We start from the raw sequence: 22,360 nt of genomic DNA on the forward strand, positions 1-22,360 counted from the left end.
GCTACGATTATAGCACCCCTCCCTGCACCCTTATTGACGCACAACAAGGATTGTTCATCCCGGTATAGCTTCAACGGAGCTGCAGTATTGGGATTGTTTCAACAAGTAACAAGTAACATTTCTTGACCAGTTCTTATGAGTATTCAAATGAACAAGTTGACGATTTTATGCTCTCACAGTTTCTTATTCATTTCATATACAGAAATGACAAAAATCTCATATTCCAGGAGTATAATTTAAAACCACCCAAAAATAAAAATAAAAATAAATGTTAACTCTGACATACTTTTATATCTTGGTATGAGAACATGCTTTTACTTGTATTAGCTAGTTTATCATAAAGATAACTTTTTTCCGAATTTCGTATATAACATAGGCCTACATGCAAAGTTGTGAGGGTAGGCTTATGATATCATCAACTCGCTCATTTGAATATTCGTAAGGATCGACTGGTCAAGAAATGTTTTTTAAAATGTGAAATTTCAAAATGTCATGGCTAGGCCTATCTCCCTTATATCTGATCGGATTTTGTCATTATACTGTATTGTATTGTTCCGTGACTTTAAGGGAATATTTTTCTCTTGAAGCTTATCTATGAGCGGTGGATTTCCTTTTTAACTCACCTGAGCCGAAGGTTCAAGAGAGCTAAACACAAGTTGAGCTCATTCCTCCAGAGTCCGTCGTGCTTAAACCGTTTACATTACAATTTTTCATTTTTCCCTGAACCAAACGGACTTTGGGATAATCACCGTTAGGCCTAGGCCCTAGTAAATAGGCCAGGGGGCCTGCATGCCTCGGGCGATAGGATCTGAATTCAGATTCGAATTGACTTCTCCTCGCCTGAGACGCTCCAAAGCCCCGAAATCAAGAAATCTTTGAAATTCCTGTTCTGGATTCTCTCAATATCCGTATATTACAATAAAAATGGTAGTTTTTTAAATTTGTTTATGATGGATATAGGATGCACCGCGTCCCTGTGGGGGACCAAGGTTTTGGCCAGTTTTCACATTTTCATCGATCGTGAATATTGAAAGCGCATCATTGTATGCACATGGTCAAATTTTTACCAAACTGATCCAAATTGAAGGGAAGACATGCCCCCAAATTAAGAATATCTTAAAAGTCAACATTCGATCTTCAAAGTGAGGGCTATTGTCGTAGTCCGGCTTTCACGTGGGACGGTAAAACCACTACACATTCACTCTAATGTAGGATATAACTGAAATAGCTGAATTTATTTACAATTTGATAACAAACTCTGGATCAAAACTTGTAACACAAAGACCTAAGACTGTGTTGACGACTGTCAAACATATGAACTGGTAAACGCTGTGGTAAAGTCTGTTTCGAAGACTGCAATGGACCGCTTGAACACTATGGTAAACACGTTGACCTCTAAAAGAGACCACGTCCACTAAAGGAGATGATCCTCTAAAAGAGATGTTCCTTTACACAAGAGACGACCTGAAGACGACGTTCATTTAAAGACTGCGTCCTTTAAAAGTTGACATCCAAAGTTCTCGTCCACTAAAAGACGAATATAAGACAACGATCACTAGAAGAGACCACGTCCACTAAAGGAGATGATCATCTAAAAGAGACCTTGTTCACTCGTAAAAGAGATGACCTCTAAACAAGAGAAGAGACCTTGTCCTTACAATAGACGACCCCTGTGAGATTTAAAGAAATCAGAAACAGGGCAAAGAAACAGCATGACAATATGCTAAGAGTATTGATTTCTTTGTTCATACAGTGTACAATTTCAATAAAACAATATGGAACTTATTCTTTCTTCTCTGTGAGATATTCAATGCATCACCACTGTACAAAATTTCACAATAACATGCTTTAACATTCTGTCATATTCATTTTGTGAAACACAAAAGCATAAACTGTATTCTGTCAAGAAAGTACATTGTAATTTCTATACATATGAACCATCGAGCCATCCTGACTCACCCAACTGTCTCCTCATACACCGTAGCTCTGGTTTTCCAACCAGCTGAGTAACCAAGTCCTTCATCTACAAAAAGATAACAATTTACATATAAGCCTATATGTAAAATCTATACAATATTACAAAACACATATTTCTCGTGTTTACATTTTTTACATTAATTTCTCATCTAAATCTATACAGAATATATTGAGAAATTATTCACATATCACATATAGATATTGACAATCGTATCTAGCAATGTGCAAGTTGTATAACTATTATGCATAATATGTATACATCCTAACATACTCAGTAGCAACAATGCACTATGATACTATAAACATTGCAATAGGTCTTTCCCTCCTTTTTGTCAACATAAACATTGCCACAAATTCTTTCCCACCCTGTCATTGCACTTTTCATTCATAACTTCACATACTCTCTGTGATTATGAATATAGTGTATAGTGTATTGCAAACTTCATACACACATGCTGCAAGAATGCCTAGCTCTAAAAATGATACATTTCAAATTGATACATTTATGCCAATGCACTCTGACTGCTGTGCAGTGAACCAACATTCCTGTGTGTGCGTGTGTATACACTAGGCACATTTTACGCTTACACACACAACGGAGCTGAACCTACTGTAAACAACAAAAACAAATTGCTACATGCCTAGGTACCTTTCTCTGGGTATGTGGCTACTACACACAGGATGTGTCTGTGCTTAATTTCTTATACAAGTCACACATGTAGTGGAAGTAATAAAAGAAATATTTACAAAACTTACTCAGCTCTCCTGAGCTCCTGGGAGGTTCCACCTCTCAGTACTTGGCTACTACTGGAGCTCTCCCAGTGTTCCATATTACTCCACAGAGTGAACAGTTCATCTTGTACAATTAAACTTCTTTGCATTGTACTCTAAAACTCCACTGTTTCATATAAACTCTGTAATATAAATCAACTATTATATACAGATGAATCATTGTTTACAAAACAATAATTCTACAAACTTATGAACACACAACCAAAGAACTTAGTTTTTGTGATGTATGAACATTTATGTTCACACTTGAATGACTACCCTGGGAGTCATGCATATTCATGAGGATGATGAATATTCATGCATTTGATTGCAACACACAAATTCAGTAGTCAGCTGATATAGGTGTAGGAATGAAGAGCGCACTATGCTTCCATTAAACATGAATACAACTCACAATTATATCTTCCCCAGGATATAACCAACATTTCTCCTTAATGAGAAATAAAACAAATTTGTCATTCTGTTACTTGTGCTCCTGGATGGCAAAATCAATCAACCATTCATGAAATTGTCTTGTTAAGATTTGTGAAAATCATTCACATTACCACACTATTTTTCTTTTGATTTTTTTCTCTTTTATGTATAGGCCTAGACCGATTCGATTTTGATGACCTGCACACCTACCGCCGCTAGCGGCCGGCGTTATATCGGTCGCCATAGCTGAGGGGCTTCCAGCGAGCTAGCACCCGTAAATAAATTGGAATGTCCGAGACCCCTTCACAAATTCGTTCCAAAGATACCAAAATAAATGAAGAAAAAAATTAATTAAAAATCAGTGATGTAGTTTGGCAAAAAACTGAATAGCTGTAGATATTGAGTATGAATTCCTCTACAAATTGCATTTTGGTTAGAAGATGAAAGCTTTTCTGGTGGAATTTGAGGGGACTATATTTCATTGGGTACGTGTACGGAAAATGGGTGATTTTTTGAGTGACAAGAACTCGTAGTCTGGCTTTTCGGACCCCTGGACAGAATTTGAACTGAATTATCCACCCTGAGAATTTGATTGATGAAAGGTTACATCTAACTTATCCAGGTTAGTGAAGCTGAAACACTTCATTTCTCCCAGCTATTTTACAGAATTTTTTGAAATTTGATTTTTAACACACATCCCTATGGGGAAATATTTATGGGTGTGAGCCCTATAGAGGATGCATGCAATGCACACAAGTCTATGGGAAGTATTCATCCCATACAAACTCTGTTGGTTTATGTTGATCTATTGTGTCAGATCTCTTCCTCCCTCCCCCCTTCCCCTTCCTACCCCCCCCCCCCACCTCTCTCCTCTACCCCCCCCCCCCAACTCTGTTTGGCTATAATTTGTTTTCTTATTATGTTGTTGTGATATAGATAGATCTTTGTACATAGCAGTCATCAGTATCACACAACTTTGAATGACTGTGTTATTTTAATGTATTTCTTTGTTTGGCTACCACTGAAACAGGTCAAAATTCATAAAGTTAGTCTGTTTGACAAAACAAAGTCTTTTCAAGTATTTTGTAGGCAATAATGTGATGATGACACCCCCATAATCAAAGATTACTGCCTGCATCTAGGTATTCATCTTATGAAGAACTGATCAACACTACATTTTTATTTAAAAAAAAAAAAAACCTCAAAGGGTGTGAGTTTCAAAAGTGTCCCTTTGAGAAGCTTTATAACCCTTGAATGTGTAATTTCCCATATGATGTAGGTGCAAATATCATCAAAAACACATTTATGATGTTTAAAAGTCAAATGAGAAATATGACCTTCACTATAGAGGATGCATGCAAAGCACACAAGTCTATGGGAAGTATTCATCCCATACAAACTCTGCTGGTTTATGTTGATCTATTGTGTCAGATCTCTTCCACTGAAACAGGTCAATGCACACAAGTCTATGGGAAGTATATATTCATCCCATACAAACTCTGCTGGTTTATGTTGATCTATTGTGTCAGATCTCTTCCTCCCTCCCCCCTTCCCCTTCCTACCCCCCCCCACCTCTCTCCTCTACCCCCCCCCCCCCCAACTCTGTTTGGCTATAATTTGTTTTCTTAGAGTAGATAGATCTTTGTACATAGCAGTCATCAGTATCACACAACTTTGAATGACTGTGTTATTTTAATGTATTTCTTTGTTTGGCTACCACTGAAACAGGTCAAAATTCATAAAGTTAGTCTGTTTGACAAAACAAAGTCTTTTCAAGTATTTTGTAGGCAATAATGTGATGATGACACCCCCATAATCAAAGATTACTGCCTGCATCTAGGTATTCATCTTATGAAGAACTGATCAACACTACATTTTTATTTAAAAAAAAAAAAACCTCAAAGGGTGTGAGTTTCAAAAGTGTCCCTTTGAGAAGCTTTATAACCCTTGAATGTGTAATTTCCCATATGATGTAGGTGCAAATATCATCAAAAACACATTTATGATGTTTAAAAGTCAAATGAGAAATATGACCTTCACTATAGAGGATGCATGCAATGCACACAAGTCTATGGGAAGTATTCATCCCATACAAACTCTGTTGGTTTATGTTGATCTATTGTGTCAGATCTCTTCCTCCCTCCCCCCTTCCCCTTCCTACCCCCCCCCCCCACCTCTCTCCTCTACCCCCCCCCCCCCCCCAACTCTGTTTGGCTATAATTTGTTTTCTTATTATGTTGTTGTGATATAGATAGATCTTTGTACATAGCAGTCATCAGTATCACACAACTTTGAATGACTGTGTTATTTTAATGTATTTCTTTGTTTGGCTACCACTGAAACAGGTCAAAATTCATAAAGTTAGTCTGTTTGACAAAACAAAGTCTTTTCAAGTATTTTGTAGGCAATAATGTGATGATGACACCCCCATAATCAAAGATTACTGCCTGCATCTAGGTATTCATCTTATGAAGAACTGATCAACACTACATTTTTATTTTAAAAAAAAAAAAAACCTCAAAGGGTGTGAGTTTCAAAAGTGTCCCTTTGAGAAGCTTTATAACCCTTGAATGTGTAATTTCCCATATGATGTAGGTGCAAATATCATCAAAAACACATTTATGATGTTTAAAAGTCAAATGAGAAATATGACCTTCACTATAGAGGATGCATGCAAAGCACACAAGTCTATGGGAAGTATTCATCCCATACAAACTCTGCTGGTTTATGTTGATCTATTGTGTCAGATCTCTTCCACTGAAACAGGTCAATGCACACAAGTCTATGGGAAGTATATATTCATCCCATACAAACTCTGCTGGTTTATGTTGATCTATTGTGTCAGATCTCTTCCTCCCTCCCCCCTTCCCCTTCCTACCCCCCCCCCCACCTCTCTCCTCTACCCCCCCCCCCCCAACTCTGTTTGGCTATAATTTGTTTTCTTAGAGTAGATAGATCTTTGTACATAGCAGTCATCAGTATCACACAACTTTGAATGACTGTGTTATTTTAATGTATTTCTTTGTTTGGCTACCACTGAAACAGGTCAAAATTCATAAAGTTAGTCTGTTTGACAAAACAAAGTCTTTTCAAGTATTTTGTAGGCAATAATGTGATGATGACACCCCCATAATCAAAGATTACTGCCTGCATCTAGGTATTCATCTTATGAAGAACTGATCAACACTACATTTTTATTTAAAAAAAAAAAAACCTCAAAGGGTGTGAGTTTCAAAAGTGTCCCTTTGAGAAGCTTTATAACCCTTGAATGTGTAATTTCCCATATGATGTAGGTGCAAATATCATCAAAAACACATTTATGATGTTTAAAAGTCAAATGAGAAATATGACCTTCACTATAGGGCTCACACCCGTAAATACAATGGAATGTCCGAGACCCCTTCACAAATTCGTACCAAAGATACCAAAATAAATGAAGAAAAAAATTAATTAAAAATCAGTGATGTAGTTTGGCAAGAAACTGAATAGCTGTAGATATTGAGTATGAATTCCTCTACAAATTGCATTTTTGTTAGAAGATGAAAGCTTTTCTGGTGGAATTTGAGGGGACTATATTTCATTGGGTACGTGTACGGAAAATGGGTGATTTTTTGAGTGACAAGAACTCGTAGTCTGGCTTTTCGGACCCCTGGACAGAATTTGAACTGAATTATCCACCCTGAGAATTTGATTGATGAAAGGTTACATCTAACTTATCCAGGTTAGTGAAGCTGAAACACTTCATTTCTCCCAGCTATTTTACAGAATTTTTTGAAATTTGATTTTTAACACACATCCCTATGGGGAAATATAATGGGTGTGAGCCCTATAGAGGATGCATGCAATGCACACAAGTCTATGGGAAGTATTCATCCCATACAAACTCTGTTGGTTTAAGTTGATCTATTGTGTCAGATCTCTTCCTCCCTCCCCCCTTCCCCTTCTTACCCCCCCCCCCCCCACCTCTCTCCTCTACCCCCCCCCCCCCCCAACTCTGTTTGGCTATAATTTGTTTTCTTATTATGTTGTTGTGATATAGATAGATCTTTGTACATAGCAGTCATCAGTATCACACAACTTTGAATGACTGTGTTATTTTAATGTATTTCTTTGTTTGGCTACCACTGAAACAGGTCAAAATTCATAAAGTTAGTCTGTTTGACAAAACAAAGTCTTTTCAAGTATTTTGTAGGCAATAATGTGATGATGACACCCCCATAATCAAAGATTACTGCCTGCATCTAGGTATTCATCTTATGAAGAACTGATCAACACTACATTTTTATTTAAAAAAAAAAAACCTCAAAGGGTGTGAGTTTCAAAAGTGTCCCTTTGAGAAGCTTTATAACCCTTGAATGTGTAATTTCCCATATGATGTAGGTGCAAATATCATCAAAAACACATTTATGATGTTTAAAAGTCAAATGAGAAATATGACCTTCACTATAGAGGATGCATGCAATGCACACAAGTCTATGGGAAGTATTCATCCCATACAAACTCTGCTGGTTTATGTTGATCTAATTGTGTCAGATCTCTTCCACTGAAACAGGTCAATGCACACTTGGTCTATGGGAAGTATTCATCCCATACGGTACAAACTCTGCTGGTTTATGTTGATCTATTGTGTCAGATCTCTTCCTCCCTCCCCCCTTCCCCTTCCTACCCCCCCCCCCCCACCTCTCTCCTCTACCCCCCCCCCCCCCAACTCTGTTTGGCTATAATTTGTTTTCTTATTATGTTGTTGTGGTATAGATAGATCTTTGTACATAGCAGTCATCAGTATCACACAACTTTGAATGACTGTGTTATTTTAATGTATTTCTTTGTTTGGCTACCACTGAAACAGGTCAAAATTCATAAAGTTAGTCTGTTTGACAAAACAAAGTCTTTTCAAGTATTTTGTAGGCAATAATGTGATGATGACACCCCCATAATCAAAGATTACTGCCTGCATCTAGGTATTCATCTTATGAAGAACTGATCAACACTACATTTTTATTTAAAAAAAAAAAAAACCTCAAAGGGTGTGAGTTTCAAAAGTGTCCCTTTGAGAAGCTTTATAACCCTTGAATGTGTAATTTCCCATATGATTTAGGTGCAAATATCATCAAAAACACATTTATGATGTTTAAAAGTCAAATGAGAAATATGACCTTCACTATAGAGGATGCATGCAAAGCACACAAGTCTATGGGAAGTATTCATCCCATACAAACTCTGTTGGTTTATGTTGATCTATTGTGTCAGATCTCTTCCACTGAAACAGGTCAATGCACACAAGTCTATGGGAAGTATACATTCATCCCATACAAACTCTGCTGGTTTATGTTGATCTATTGTGTCAGATCTCTTCCTCCCTCCCCCCTTCCCCTTCCTACCCCCCCCCCCCCACCTCTCTCCTCTACCCCCCCCCCCCCAACTCTGTTTGGCTATAATTTGTTTTCTTAGAGTAGATAGATCTTTGTACATAGCAGTCATCAGTATCACACAACTTTGAATGACTGTGTTATTTTAATGTATTTCTTTGTTTGGCTACCACTGAAACAGGTCAAAATTCATAAAGTTAGTCTGTTTGACAAAACAAAGTCTTTTCAAGTATTTTGTAGGCAATAATGTGATGATGACACCCCCATAATCAAAGATTACTGCCTGCATCTAGGTATTCATCTTATGAAGAACTGATCAACACTACATTTTTATTTAAAAAAAAAAAAACCTCAAAGGGTGTGAGTTTCAAAAGTGTCCCTTTGAGAAGCTTTATAACCCTTGAATGTGTAATTTCCCATATGATGTAGGTGCAAATATCATCAAAAACACATTTATGATGTTTAAAAGTCAAATGAGAAATATGACCTTCACTATAGGGCTCACACCCGTAAATACAATGGAATGTGCGAGACCCCTTCACAAATTCGTACCAAAGATACCAAAATAAATGAAGAAAAAAATTAATTAAAAATCAGTGATGTAGTTTGGCAAGAAACTGAATAGCTGTAGATATTGAGTATGAATTCCTCTACAAATTGCATTTTTGTTAGAAGATGAAAGCTTTTCTGGTGGAATTTGAGGGGACTATATTTCATTGGGTACGTGTACGGAAAATGGGTGATTTTTTGAGTGACAAGAACTCGTAGTCTGGCTTTTCGGACCCCTGGACAGAATTTGAACTGAATTATCCACCCTGAGAATTTGATTGATGAAAGGTTACATCTAACTTATCCAGGTTAGTGAAGCTGAAACACTTCATTTCTCCCAGCTATTTTACAGAATTTTTTGAAATTTGATTTTTAACACACATCCCTATGGGGAAATATAATGGGTGTGAGCCCTATAGAGGATGCATGCAATGCACTTGAGTCTATGGGAAGTATTCATCCCATACAAACTCTGTTGGTTTAAGTTGATCTGTTGTGTCAGATCTCTTCCTCCCTCCCCCCTTCCCCTTCCTACCCCCCCCCCCCACCTCTCTCCTCTACCCCCCCCCCCCCCCCCCAACTCTGTTTGGCTATAATTTGTTTTCTTATTATGTTGTTGTGATATAGATAGATCTTTGTACATAGCAGTCATCAGTATCACACAACTTTGAATGACTGTGTTATTTTAATGTATTTCTTTGTTTGGCTACCACTGAAACAGGTCAAAATTCATAAAGTTAGTCTGTTTGACAAAACAAAGTCTTTTCAAGTATTTTGTAGGCAATAATGGGATGATGACACCCCCATAATCAAAGATTACTGCCTGCATCTAGGTATTCATCTTATGAAGAACTGATCAACACTACATTTTTATTTTAAAAAAAAAAACCTCAAAGGGTGTGAGTTTCAAAAGTGTCCCTTTGAGAAGCTTTATAACCCTTGAATGTGTAATTTCCCATATGATGTAGGTGCAAATATCATCAAAAACACATTTATGATGTTTAAAAGTCAAATGAGAAATATGACCTTCACTATAGAGGATGCATGCAATGCACACAAGTCTATGGGAAGTATTCATCCCATACAAACTCTGCTGGTTTATGTTGATCTAATTGTGTCAGATCTCTTCCACTGAAACAGGTCAATGCACACTTGGTCTATGGGAAGTATTCATCCCATACGGTACAAACTCTGCTGGTTTATGTTGATCTATTGTGTCAGATCTCTTCCTCCCTCCCCCCTTCCCCTTCCTACCCCCCCCCCCCCACCTCTCTCCTCTACCCCCCCCCCCCCCAACTCTGTTTGGCTATAATTTGTTTTCTTATTATGTTGTTGTGGTATAGATAGATCTTTGTACATAGCAGTCATCAGTATCACACAACTTTGAATGACTGTGTTATTTTAATGTATTTCTTTGTTTGGCTACCACTGAAACAGGTCAAAATTCATAAAGTTAGTCTGTTTGACAAAACAAAGTCTTTTCAAGTATTTTGTAGACAATAATGTGATGATGACACCCCCATAATCAAAGATTACTGCCTGCATCTAGGTATTCATCTTATGAAGAACTGATCAACACTACATTTTTATTTTAAAAAAAAACCTCAAAGGGTGTGAGTTTCAAAAGTGTCCCTTTGAGAAGCTTTATAACCCTTGAATGTGTAATTTCCCATATGATGTAGGTGCACGATCCACGCAGCTTTTATCGGCAATCGCCTGAAATGTCAGGAATCCGCTCTTACAAGAAGATACCAGTATGGGTGGTTGAAAATCACAATGAGGTAATGTAATCTCTCTTTCTGCCATGTAATTAAATGCGACGTTTCGGTCTAACTAGAGCCGTTTGTGACTCAAGTCGTATTGTACCTTTCTTACAAGTAGGGATTTACTCAGTCCCGTGTATTTCTACTTGTGTTAGTGTGCAGGCAGAGCTGCTATAAATTTATATGGGGTAGGCCTATCCCTAAACCTAACCCTAATCCTAATCCTAATCCTAACCATCAAACCCTAACCCTAACCCTAACCCTAACCCTAACCCTAACCCCAACCCTAACCCTAACCCTAACCATAACCATAACCAAAAACCCTAACCCAACGTTTTTCCCATAGGTTTAACACGCGCCATGCCCCAATCTGTGCCGTCTTAAAAAAAAAACGCGCCCCGGACGGTGTGTGTGGCGGCTGTCGCAGTTAGGGGTAGGCCTAGCCTAATTTTAGGCCCTAGTGACCGGGGTAGTACCTAGGCCTAGCTAGAAGGTTCTAACCATTAATCTATATACAGTAATCAGTACCTTGGTCCTTTACCAATGCCATTGATTGCACCACTGGCACAGCTTACAAGCTTACTACGTCCACAGCTAGGTACAGGCCACTGGCACTGGCACTACTGTTAGGCAGTGTTACTGAGTGACACTGTAGACAGAAAAATCCGTCTGTCCGGAGAAGTCTTTTGTTTTGTCCTTTTTAAAAAAAAAAACTTTATCGGCTCTTGGAGCCTCGAGGGGATCCGTGAAGCCAGACGCAGTCTCCGCGGAACATATCCCCGACGACTGATCAGATACAAACCAATCTTTCGGTCAAGTCAAGGGCCACTGGGGCACTGCCACTGGCACTGCAGTCAGTGCAGACTGACTGTAATAATTTAAATTAGACCCCCTATTATAATATGTATTAATAAACCGTCTACAATCTAGTTGTCTATTGCAATTGGTATTGTATTGCCATTGTTAATAAGAATTAAGATTCCAACTTCGTTGGCATCTTCCCATCAATTCAATTCAGTTTTTTAATAATTCAGTTCAGTTTATCGTCACAAGCATTCACATAATCAGCGTTTACTCATAAAATTTACACATTATTATTATTTTTGTTAATATCACTAACATTATTAAGTATTATGAATGTAAATCAGTGAGTTTTTGTTGGATACATGCATTATTTAATTTAAAAAAATAACATTAGCCTACTCTGTAAAATTCAGCCATTGAGTAGTTGGCAATAGTAGATAATTATCTAACTCTTTATGTGCCACGTTCGCACGCCTGACTCGGTTGAGGGTGTGCCAACTTCATATTCTGCTCAAACGCACAAACCCGCCCAAACCGATCAATAAAAATTGCCAAATGCCACAGTACAATGAAAGCGTTTCTCGCGATTCTACTGTTTCTCTCGCACATAACTTGCATTTAACCCGTTCCTTCCACAGTTCTCTAAATACTGTAAAAGTGGAAATTTTCGCGGTGTTGAAATTTTCGCAGTGTTGAAATTTTTGCACATTTCACGCAACCAGAAACTAGCGCGAAAATAAAGGCACGCGAATATTTTTGCTTGCCATATGTTCCTATGCGTGATGTCTTGATTCCGCAGAATTAAAAACACGCGAAACTCTTAAATTCTTACACAGCCAAGGGCAAAAAATTTTCTATACCGGTACTAATTACCCGTAATCAGTAAATTACAGTACCCAGTCCTGTCACTCTACTCGTCTCTAGTGCCTGCTGTATTAGATCTGCACATGTATAGATCTGTGTAGTCATTTTTCATATCCTCATTTTGTGTAGGCCCTGGAGCCCATATACCGGGCCATTGGCTCAAGACACTTGCCCTTCGAAGGAATCTCCATGCTCCATTTCGACTCGCACCCCGACCTCCAGATCAACCCCGACGTAGATGCTGACATTGCCTTCAACAAGGAAGAACTGCTGAGGTATGTATGATGTGCAGTCCAAGAGAAAGGCCAACTACAATGTAGGTTTATTAACCCATTCAAGACTACACCTGTAATCCCAAGTATTCTCTTGCTGGGATAAATGGGAAATGTGTGTCTTAGGAAAATCACTCAGTCCGTCTTTAACAGTGGCAGAGACATTTTTACTTGCGCAAAGAGCACCTGTTTATACACTTGAAAGAGCACAAAGCACATAATTGCATCTGCTGTTAGAAATGCCACACCACAAACCCTCATCCAGTTGCTGAATATGCTTTGAAGAGAAGCACTGTTATAGTGTTTACCCGTTGAGGACAAGTCCCGAGTATGCTCGGGCAGGGGTCTATTGGAAATGCGTGATGTAGCAAAATCAGTCCATCCTCAACGGGTTAAAGTGAAAGTAAAAGTACTTGTAGTAGCAAAGATCTATGTAGAGTAAAAAGAAAGTTAACTTGATCCCTCTTGTCAACATACAAATCACTTGTCAAAAGCAGCCTACTGAGGTCTGCTTACACTTACAGAATAAAGGCCCTCTATCCAGGGGCCCAATTCAGAGAGCTACTTGACATTCAGTATGTGCATATATATTTCTGAGGTAGCCTTGTATGAAATTATGACAGCAGTGAAACTATCCTATGCCTGCATGTATTGTTTTGAAGTCACTAAAGGTATCAAAATAGCCTGCTGAGTGTTTTCACTATATCTTGAACTATAACCCACTCAACACTTAAATTCAATCCATGGCTATGTAGCTCGATCAGCATTGAGAACTGGATAACACCAGCCATCTATTCTGGCCATCTGAGTCGAATAACGTGGATCAAGCCTCCATGGGCCACCCAGCTTCCAGAGGGGTCGAGGAAAGTGAAAATTGGCAAGCACAAGTCAACAGGCAAAATGAGGTGAGACGAATTACATCCCCTGAGGGAGGAGATTATATTTTCTTTGTGTTTGTTTGTTTGTTTGTCCATGTGCAAAATAGCTCAAAAAGTTGTGAATGGAAAGAGTCAAATTCATTGCTGTGTTTGTCTTTATATGCAACACTGTTATGCCTTTATAATCATGCTGTTTTGCTGTGTTCAGTGGCATTATCTTGAGGTACACTGTAAATTCAAGGTTTGTGAGATTCTGTAGTGAGAGTCATTATTTTACTACACCACATTAGCTGTGATAACAAGTAATACAGCAATAAGAGACAAATGGTAGCTGAGTCATTAGAACGAAAAAGAAAATCCCAGGAAAAGATGTGTCATGTTCTGATGATACGTTAAAACAGTTATGCTAGATTTAGCCTGAATGAAAACATGTGAATACTTGTTTGAATGCTTTAAAGGTTTGATATCTCTAGCTAGAAGATTTTAGATGGTTAGACAGGGTCGGAGTGAGGAGAAGATTCTATTCAATTAGAGAGATATACAGCGTGGCCCAGAAAGAACGGAACACCTAAGATCTTTAATTTCAGCAATATTGTTGCAAATACGTCATTATTTCGCACACTGTTTGAAAGGCCATTCTTTTTCCAATAGAATGACACCAATTTCTTTAAGTTTGGTTAATGTGTTATGATTTAAGGACCATTTTTGTCAACCCTTGCAATTTTGAAAATGTGATCATTTTGCACTCTCAGAGATACTGAAACCGGCGAGAATTCGGCTTGCCATAGAACCAGTAGCATTCACAATGATATTCACAATGACATTCACATTATTCACAATGATAACGGTCAATAACAATCACCTTCCGCCCCACATTCCACACATTGTGAACCCTACTGGTTCTATGGCAAGCCGAATTCTCGCTGGTTTCGGTATCCCTGAGAGTGCAAAATGATCACATTTTGAAAATTGCAAGGGTTGACAAAAATGTTCCTAAAATCATAACGCATTAACTAAAATTAAAGAATTTGGTGTCATTCTATTGGAAAAAGAATGGCCTTTCCAATAGTATGCAAAACAATGACATATTTGCAACGATATTGCTGACATTAAAGATCTTAGGCGTTCCGTTCTTTTTGGGCCACCCTGTATAGTATTAGCCTCACTAATGTTTGTTTGCCTGTTTACAGGACAAGTTCGCCTTCATATACATGTGGGGTGAGTGAATGCAGCAGTATTAGTAGAACACATCAATGAGAGTTTGAGGAAAATCGGACAATCCATTCAAAAGTTATGAATTTTTGAAGTTTCTGCTCAGTCACGGCTGGATCAGAAGACTACTATAGCTTGTGATGTCATATGAGTACAACTATATAAAGAAAGTACAAAGAAAATTCAAGATATTCTCACTTTTCTCACATAATAAAAGAACACTCGACTTCTCTCTTTCAGAAGTCAGGGGAAATAATATTACCCCTAACATAAGTCAGTAACAAGTCGAAGAAATGTGCACTTTATCAAAAAAGTCAAGTTTTGTGAAATTCTCTTTGTTTTTTCCTTATATCGTTGTACGCATGTGACATCATGCACTATAGTAGTCTTCTCCTCCAGCAGTGATTGCACAGATATCTAAAGAATTTATAACTTTTGAACGGATTGTCGGATTTTCCCCAAACTTTCACTGATGTGTTCTACTAATATTGTTGCCTTCACTCAATCCACATATATATGAAGGTCAACTTGTCCTTTAATAATGTAAGTATGACATCAATACAATTTGCAGTTGTGCATTTGTCATGTCAGTAGTTACCCTCAATGAGTGTAAATTGCATATTAAGTACAATGTATGTAGATATGAGTCCTGCACTTTCGTGGCAACTGGGTCATTTTTTTTTTCTCTCTTGTCTAATAATTTTCTTGTTTTTCTTCTTCTTCTTCAATTTTTCTTTTTTGTCTTCTCTTCGAAGGATAAACTGGCCTGACAGCTACTTTGTTAGTGACGTCTTGTATGCTGCACCTGAAAACATGGAGAACGTGAAAAGTGCAGAGATTGATGTTGTCACCATGGAGACGCCTTGTCTGAAGACGACTGATTTCCTCCAGCTGACGCCGACACAAAATCAAGCTGCCAGAGTGCATGGTGTTAGGACTCCTGAACAGTTTTGCCACGAACCTACATGCCATACCATTAAAAAGTCCCATGTGGGATGCAGAACAGATTCAAACAACACTAACTCACACCAGGAAACAAGTAGGCCCACAGCCACAAGCGATATGTCTGATGAAAGGCAAGAACGAAAAAGTCCTCCAGTGTGTAGAACTCGTGATCTCCGAGATGGAGAAAATTCAGAGTTGTCTCGTGTAGATGTCAAACTTTGCAGGCAAAACCAGCCTCAACTCCACAGCGACAATGGTTTGAAGTCAGGTGGCAAAAGTGTGTTGACCCCTGATGCAGATTCTAGCAGTCACTGTGAGGGATTTAACCGAATATCTAGTGCAGAGCAAAGTGCAATAGAACAAGGTCAGGATACATGTAACAGTGATGAGGGAAAACGCATCAGCCAATCTACTGAAGAACGCGATAGTCCAGGCGATCAAAAGGACAGCACACTCTATGAGTGCAGTGACTCACCATCGACAACAGTCAAGAGAAGGGACGCCTCGTTTGGGCCTCTTGACGATATCGTGAAACACTTCTCAGAGAGTCGGGGAAGGTTTATTCTGGATATCGACCTGGATTTCTTCTCCACCAAGAACCCATTTAGGGAGCTCTACACGAAGGTGATGATTGTCATGCTACAGCTCATGTTGTCAATGCTGGGAATGTTTATGTTTTTGTGTGTAGGGGGTGGGGGGGGGGGGGATATAAAACCATACCGAGAATTCAAGAGATTTCTTGTGATTTTGCAGTGGATTGACCAAATGTATTGTGACATATTTGCTATTAATTAAAATAAATGGAAGACATGCTTTTCGACAAGGCTCAAGAATTAGTGATAGGAAACAAAATTTTGAAAATTATTTGTTTTTGCATGCTTAGTGACAAGTGTGACGCATCAATGTAATTGTCATGATTTTATCTGTCCTTGGTATAATGAGGTTCCACTGTTGTAGTATTATGATTTTCTAGTTATTACCCCCTCTCCCCCCCCCCCCCCCCCCCGAAAAAAAAAGAAACAAAGGAAGAATTAAGAGTACTTTAAAGGGGATTAGTATCCAGTGTGTTAAAACTTTGACCAGAAAGGGGGAAATAATACTCCTCTTTCTCCATCTATCTCTCTCTCTCGCTCTTTCTATTTTCCTATGTCCATCCTCTTCTTTTCCACTGTTACCATTATATACAGGAGCAGTATCAGCTTCTTGAAGAACTGTACCAATTCGATGCTCCCAAAGACAATTCTCTGGCTGCATTGGAGGAATGCCAGGCCAAGAGGGCCCGCAAGATCAGCGAATTGGCCCTATGGCTGAAGACTGCTTTTCAGGGAGGACATTCAGAGAAAATGGCTGAGATCACTCCTTGTGACAGGGAAAGGTTAGGAAGCTGTTATTTCACTGTTGGACCACGAATTTAACAACATGCGAAACTGTCACCTTGTGCTAAGGTAATAGTATGCTTAATATGATGGCCTCTGTGTCAATTTGCAAAAGACAACCTTGTGAAAATGTCAGTGACCTCCTTATTTGTGAAAATATCTGTACGCGAAAATAACGGCGCATGCATAACTGTGTTCTCATAATCGCACGGTTGGACATCCACTTATTTAGCAGTGACTAGAGTGAAAACGAGCCATGATTGCCCGGTGTATCATTCTTTTAAATGAAATTATCTGCTTTTCTTCCGTGACTGGCTTTGAAATTCCATGAAACGGTCAGATATGGTCCATCTTTAACATTTCTGATGGCCACAAGAAATGTGAATGATAGTATACAAATAGTGAATGGTCACGAGTGCGATGGTACAAGATTTCGCACTCGGTGAAAGATAGAGGTGCTCTATTCAACAAGGTGAAGCCGAGTTGAATAGTGCGCCTCATCTTTCACCGAGTGCGAAATCTTGTTCCATTGCACGAGTAAAGACCATACACTATTTGTTTTATCCAACACCTCGAACGTCAACAGATTTGGTCCTCACAGATTCTTGAATTTAGCACAGAAATGGCAACCATTTTCCGTGAAAGACGAATGAGTAGCTGCACAGTCGCAGTCATTGTGTATGTACGTACACGAAACAAAGTTGTATGCAAAAATAAGTGACAAAAGTACGCGCTTGTTAATGTGCTTGTAATTGTTGAGTGCACGCGGCAAATGCTTGTTTATTGTGACATCAGAGCCGTGCGATGGAACAAAAACTTCGAGTCAATCTTAATTTAACACGGGAGTCAGTGGAAATGGGTGACATCAGCCATGCGCTATCCATTTTTGCTCAAACAAAATTGCACGGCTGACAGCTAGAGCATGCGATGGAACTTTCCACTAAATGTCACGTGATGGGCAATCGACCAATCGGATAGCTACATTCTAAATAAGTGTTGTCCGAATTGTGAAATAGAATAATTATAGATTGAGGATTCTAGATGCCAACGTCGAACTGTGTCATCTGTATCACCGTGTACAACTGATTCATACGTCTCTACACTGCATGCTTGTGCATGCACTGCATAATTATGCTCAAACTCCGCACATGCACTGTGGGTACAGTACAACATGGGTGAGATGTTTGTTTTCACTCCCTACATGGTATACCAAAAGTGACGTGTACACGGCCAGGAGAATGTGCTAAAATGTTTTTAACGAGACATAATTTTTTTTTGCGAATTGGGACTCTCTGACAATTTTGGGAATGGTTGATTTGCAATTGTGGAGTACAGTAATGAACAGGGAAATTTTATGTGTATTTGCACATCACATTTTTAACCCTAACCAGGCCGGGCTTTTTGGCCTGTTCTGTGGCCGGGGGGAGGGTTGATTCAACCCCCCCCCCCCCCCCCCCAGGTTGCTCTAATTCAGAAAATAAAGCTAATGGCATCCTAATTTTGGGTGACATTATTCCTTGTAGCATTCCTAACAATGTACTTGAAAAAAAATCTGGAATCATGTATTCTATTGTTTTATGAATTTCTTATGTATTTCTTTGTTTTTCGACCTTTTTTTTTCCATTTTTTTCCACAACATTTATTACAGAACCAATTATATGCATAATTATGCTAAAATTAATTGATTTCAGCCATTGGAAGTGAAAATCTTTATGAATAAGGTGAGAAAACTCTTTTTGCATAGACTTTGTACACGAAATCACGTATTTGAGCCATTTTTGGTCTGACAAGCATGTATAAAAGGTCTTGCAGCGTCGTAACGGTATGTCCGATTTTCGCGAAAATGGTCTCATAAGATGTGTGAGACATGAAAGTAAAAAGTCAGTGAGTGGTGCGGTCAAAAATATTCGCTCGGCAAAATGGTCGTGGAAAATGTCAAGGGGGGGTTGATTCAACCCTCCCCCCTGGCCCTTTTAGGGTCAAGGGGATCAGAGTTGATATTTTTATGTGTTGTTTAATAAAAGTGCAAATAGCACCCGGCTCACGAATTTCGCAAAATCAAAATCTCACAAAATGTACGGCATATGCTGTAATCTATTCAAGGCCAGCATATTTTTTTTTTTTCATAAGCAGAGGGTTTCATCACCAATCAGTGAAGGTAAACTTTATTTCACAGATCACTGTGCAAAGCTAAAAAGAGACTAAATTTCTTCATGGACTCTACATTCTGCAACACAAAGTCAAGGATAATTCCATTTGTCCTGCAGTTATGGCAAGGTGACAAAACTAGTCGAGTCCCTCCAGTCCACTCCAGATGTGGAAGCTGAATGCCTGGATCCGGAGATGGTGCACATGGCAGGGCTGACGTGTGACGACAGCGGGGAGCTGCCCCACCACATCAGCACGGAGGAGGAAGTGGAGAGCTTGGTGTCAGCCATGGGAGAGCTCCTCGGGCGCCTCCCTCCACCAACCCTGGTTACTATAGCAAGGTAGGGAGGTGAAGGGGAGGGGGAACTCCTTGGACTCCTCCCTCCTCTAACTCTGGTTACTATAGCAAGGTAGGGAGGGGAAGGGGAGGGGAAGGGGAGAGGAAGTGATGGGGTGCCTCCATCCTCCAACCCTGGTTACCGTAGTGAGTAGGGAGGTGGAGGAGGAGGGGATGGGAGAGGAGCTGTGCTTTCTCCAACCCTGGGCACTATGGCAAGGTAGAGAGGGGAAGGGGAGGGCATGGGAGGAGGGATTGAAGAGGAGCCTCAATCCTCCAACTATGGTCACTATAGTGACGTAGGGAAGTGGAGGGGAGGGGAGCTGCCCCTTCTTCAACCCTTGGCACTATGGCAGGGTAGAGAGGTGAAAAGGGGCAGGGCTATGGGAGGGAAGATGAGGGAAAGATCTAATGCTGGAGGCAGTTGCTTGCAATTCAAAAAAGAAAAAGAGAAGAAGAAAAGGAATTTCTTCTTAAGAAGCACGCTGACTAGAAAACCTCCAAGCTGACCCTTGGAATGGAATTTGCGTACAGATGGAATTGGCCTGATGTTTTTAAGATTTCGAATATTTTTTTTTCTTCACAAGGGAAACAGTCAAGTGCATCTACCTCTCCCTTTAAACAGGTGGATTTTATCGAAGTTCCCTAGTTTAAGACTATAAAAGCAGTGTGGATAAAATACAGTTGTTCCCTGCATGAAAACTGTCAAAATATGCAGACACTGTTTTGCTCAGTGGATATGACTGCCTACTCCTACTCCTTCTTATAAGCCATCCAGTTTTCTTTTGTTTTTGTTTTTTCCACTTAATAATTGTAACAATCATCTAGTGTCTATACTGACAAATTGTTTTGTCTCACTTTGAAGTTACTGTCTTACTGCAGACAATCTTATTTTCCATGAAATACTTGGACATATTAGTCAAGTTATAAAGCATATTATTCAACCTTTGACACCTAGTGCCATTCCCTTTCCCTTTACCTTTTTCTTTATCACAATTTTCTTTTTTCATCAGGTCTTCTTATGATGACTACTGCCCGCCCCACCAGGTGGATGGAATACAGCAAAAGGTCCTCAAAAAGCTGCAGTCGCTGTATGGCGAGATTGACATTCACTTACAATATGAAGAGCCCTAGCTGAATTCCAACAGTAACGCAGTTCCCGTGGTGCTAAATGAATGATTAAACAAATAGAAAGATTTTACCATTCAAAATTTGAGATTCATTTTATTCAGTAATTTGAGGGGATGTATAATAATTATGAGATCCTGCTTGCGCATGTACCAACAATTTTCAAAGCAACAGTGTGCCCACATTAAAAAAAAAAAAAAAAACTCAAAAGATTCAACAAGAACATATTGAACTTTGATTAGTCTCAAGGAGGGAGAGGGGGGCATATTGTACCTCCTCAAATTACTAATCAAAATAGATCTCAAAATTTGAACTGTAAGTTCTTATTGAATCTTTCAATGTTTTAATCTGTAATTTTCTGTGCGGAATAGTATGAGACTTTAAAGACACTGTGTGCACATTGGCATACAGAATGATGTGTGTCAACTGACACCATCTGAGGAAGATTTAGACACACTACAATTTACCCTGTATGGCTGTTCATCTTGTCACATGTATACACTTTAGGGTATAGTCGCAACTTTTGTGCAATATGTCTAGTGGGATTCAGTGCCCCAGAACAGCCTCATCATAGTTATTTCATCCAATTTCCAGAGGTAATATTTGCACAAGTAGCCTCATGCTTATATGCTGCGGAAGTAACTGCTGCTCTCATCAAATGAGGTTTGTATGTTTCTATTATCATATCTATGTTACTTCTTCTTCTTCTTCTTTGAGATACTCCTCAAACGTTCCGTCTGGAACCAAACGAGGAGGAAAAGGGGAGTGCGTGATATTGCTCTGTTAGTTCTTGTAGCTTGAGTCTTGATTGCGGGAAAAAAAATGGTTGCTTGAAGTTTAAAAGTGTCGTTATTGACTGTGCTCTGAATGTCCGGTGGTAATGAGTTCCAGTCCTTAATGGTACATGGAATAGAGCAGTGTTTGAAACAGTTGGTGCAGGTGGAGTATTGGATGAAAGAGTTTTCTGAAGTATGTCTGGTGTCTCATGTAGCTGGACGTAGGTAGTCAGACACTGGCAGGGCCAAGTGTCTCCCGCTCAATGTTTGAGTAGTTGGATTGTGCTTCTGAGAGGCTCTTTGATGCAAGAGTAATTGGCTTTCCATCTTGAAGTAGGCAGGCTCCTAATCCCTTACTTGATGCGTCTACTTCCAAGACTGTTGGGGCGTTCGGCTTGTAGTACTGTAAGCAGGCTCCCTTTGAAATTTCTGATTTCAGGGACTGGAACACTCCTTCATGATCTTCATGCCATAGGAATGGCACATCTTACTTCATCAATTCCCACAATTTCTCTTCATAGTTCGGTATTTGGGGTGAGAGATACACTGTATGTCATCATTCCAAGTACCCTGTGGAGTTCATCCTTGTTTTGTGGAGAAGGCATTTCTCTCACATCCTCTAGCTTGCTAGGGTCTGGGCGTACGCCTTGACTTGTGTACAGTGATCCGAAGAATTCTTTGCTGTAAATGGCATTTGCTTTTTTACCAATAAATACTGAATGAAGCTGATGCTCGGTGTCTTGACCACACCCTTGG

The 22,360-nt window shown here is 39.3% G+C and overlaps 1 protein-coding gene across 1 annotated transcript; it reads left to right on the forward strand.

The window, feature by feature from the left end:
- Positions 1–10,789: 10,789 nt before the first annotated feature.
- On the forward strand, positions 10,790–20,834 carry LOC139716605 (UPF0489 protein C5orf22 homolog). Its single transcript, XM_071628132.1, has 7 exons — positions 10,790–10,882; positions 12,662–12,807; positions 13,560–13,709; positions 15,650–16,463; positions 17,027–17,214; positions 19,483–19,704; positions 20,714–20,834. Exons 1-7 carry the CDS (start codon positions 10,823–10,825, stop codon positions 20,832–20,834), a joined length of 1,701 nt encoding a protein of 566 aa, XP_071484233.1. The 5' UTR covers positions 10,790–10,822.
- Positions 20,835–22,360: the final 1,526 nt, after the last annotated feature.

The sequence above is a fragment of the Diadema antillarum genome, unplaced genomic scaffold (genome assembly GCF_040938485.1).
Source record: "Diadema antillarum isolate AM-2024a unplaced genomic scaffold, OU_Dant_1.0 scf00000067, whole genome shotgun sequence".
Classification (NCBI taxonomy): Eukaryota; Metazoa; Echinodermata; class Echinoidea; order Diadematoida; family Diadematidae; genus Diadema; species Diadema antillarum.

Excerpts from the sequence above, each read along its gene's own strand:
- LOC139716605 (XM_071628132.1), top strand. The coding sequence starts at position 10,823 with ATGTCAGGAATCCGCTCTTACAAGAAGATACCAGTATGGGTGGTTGAA. Across the intron at positions 12,808-13,559 it reads AACAAGGAAGAACTGCTGAG|CTCGATCAGCATTGAGAACT; the intron begins GTATGTATGATG and ends ATGGCTATGTAG. Across the intron at positions 17,215-19,482 it reads ACTCCTTGTGACAGGGAAAG|TTATGGCAAGGTGACAAAAC; the intron begins GTTAGGAAGCTG and ends TTTGTCCTGCAG.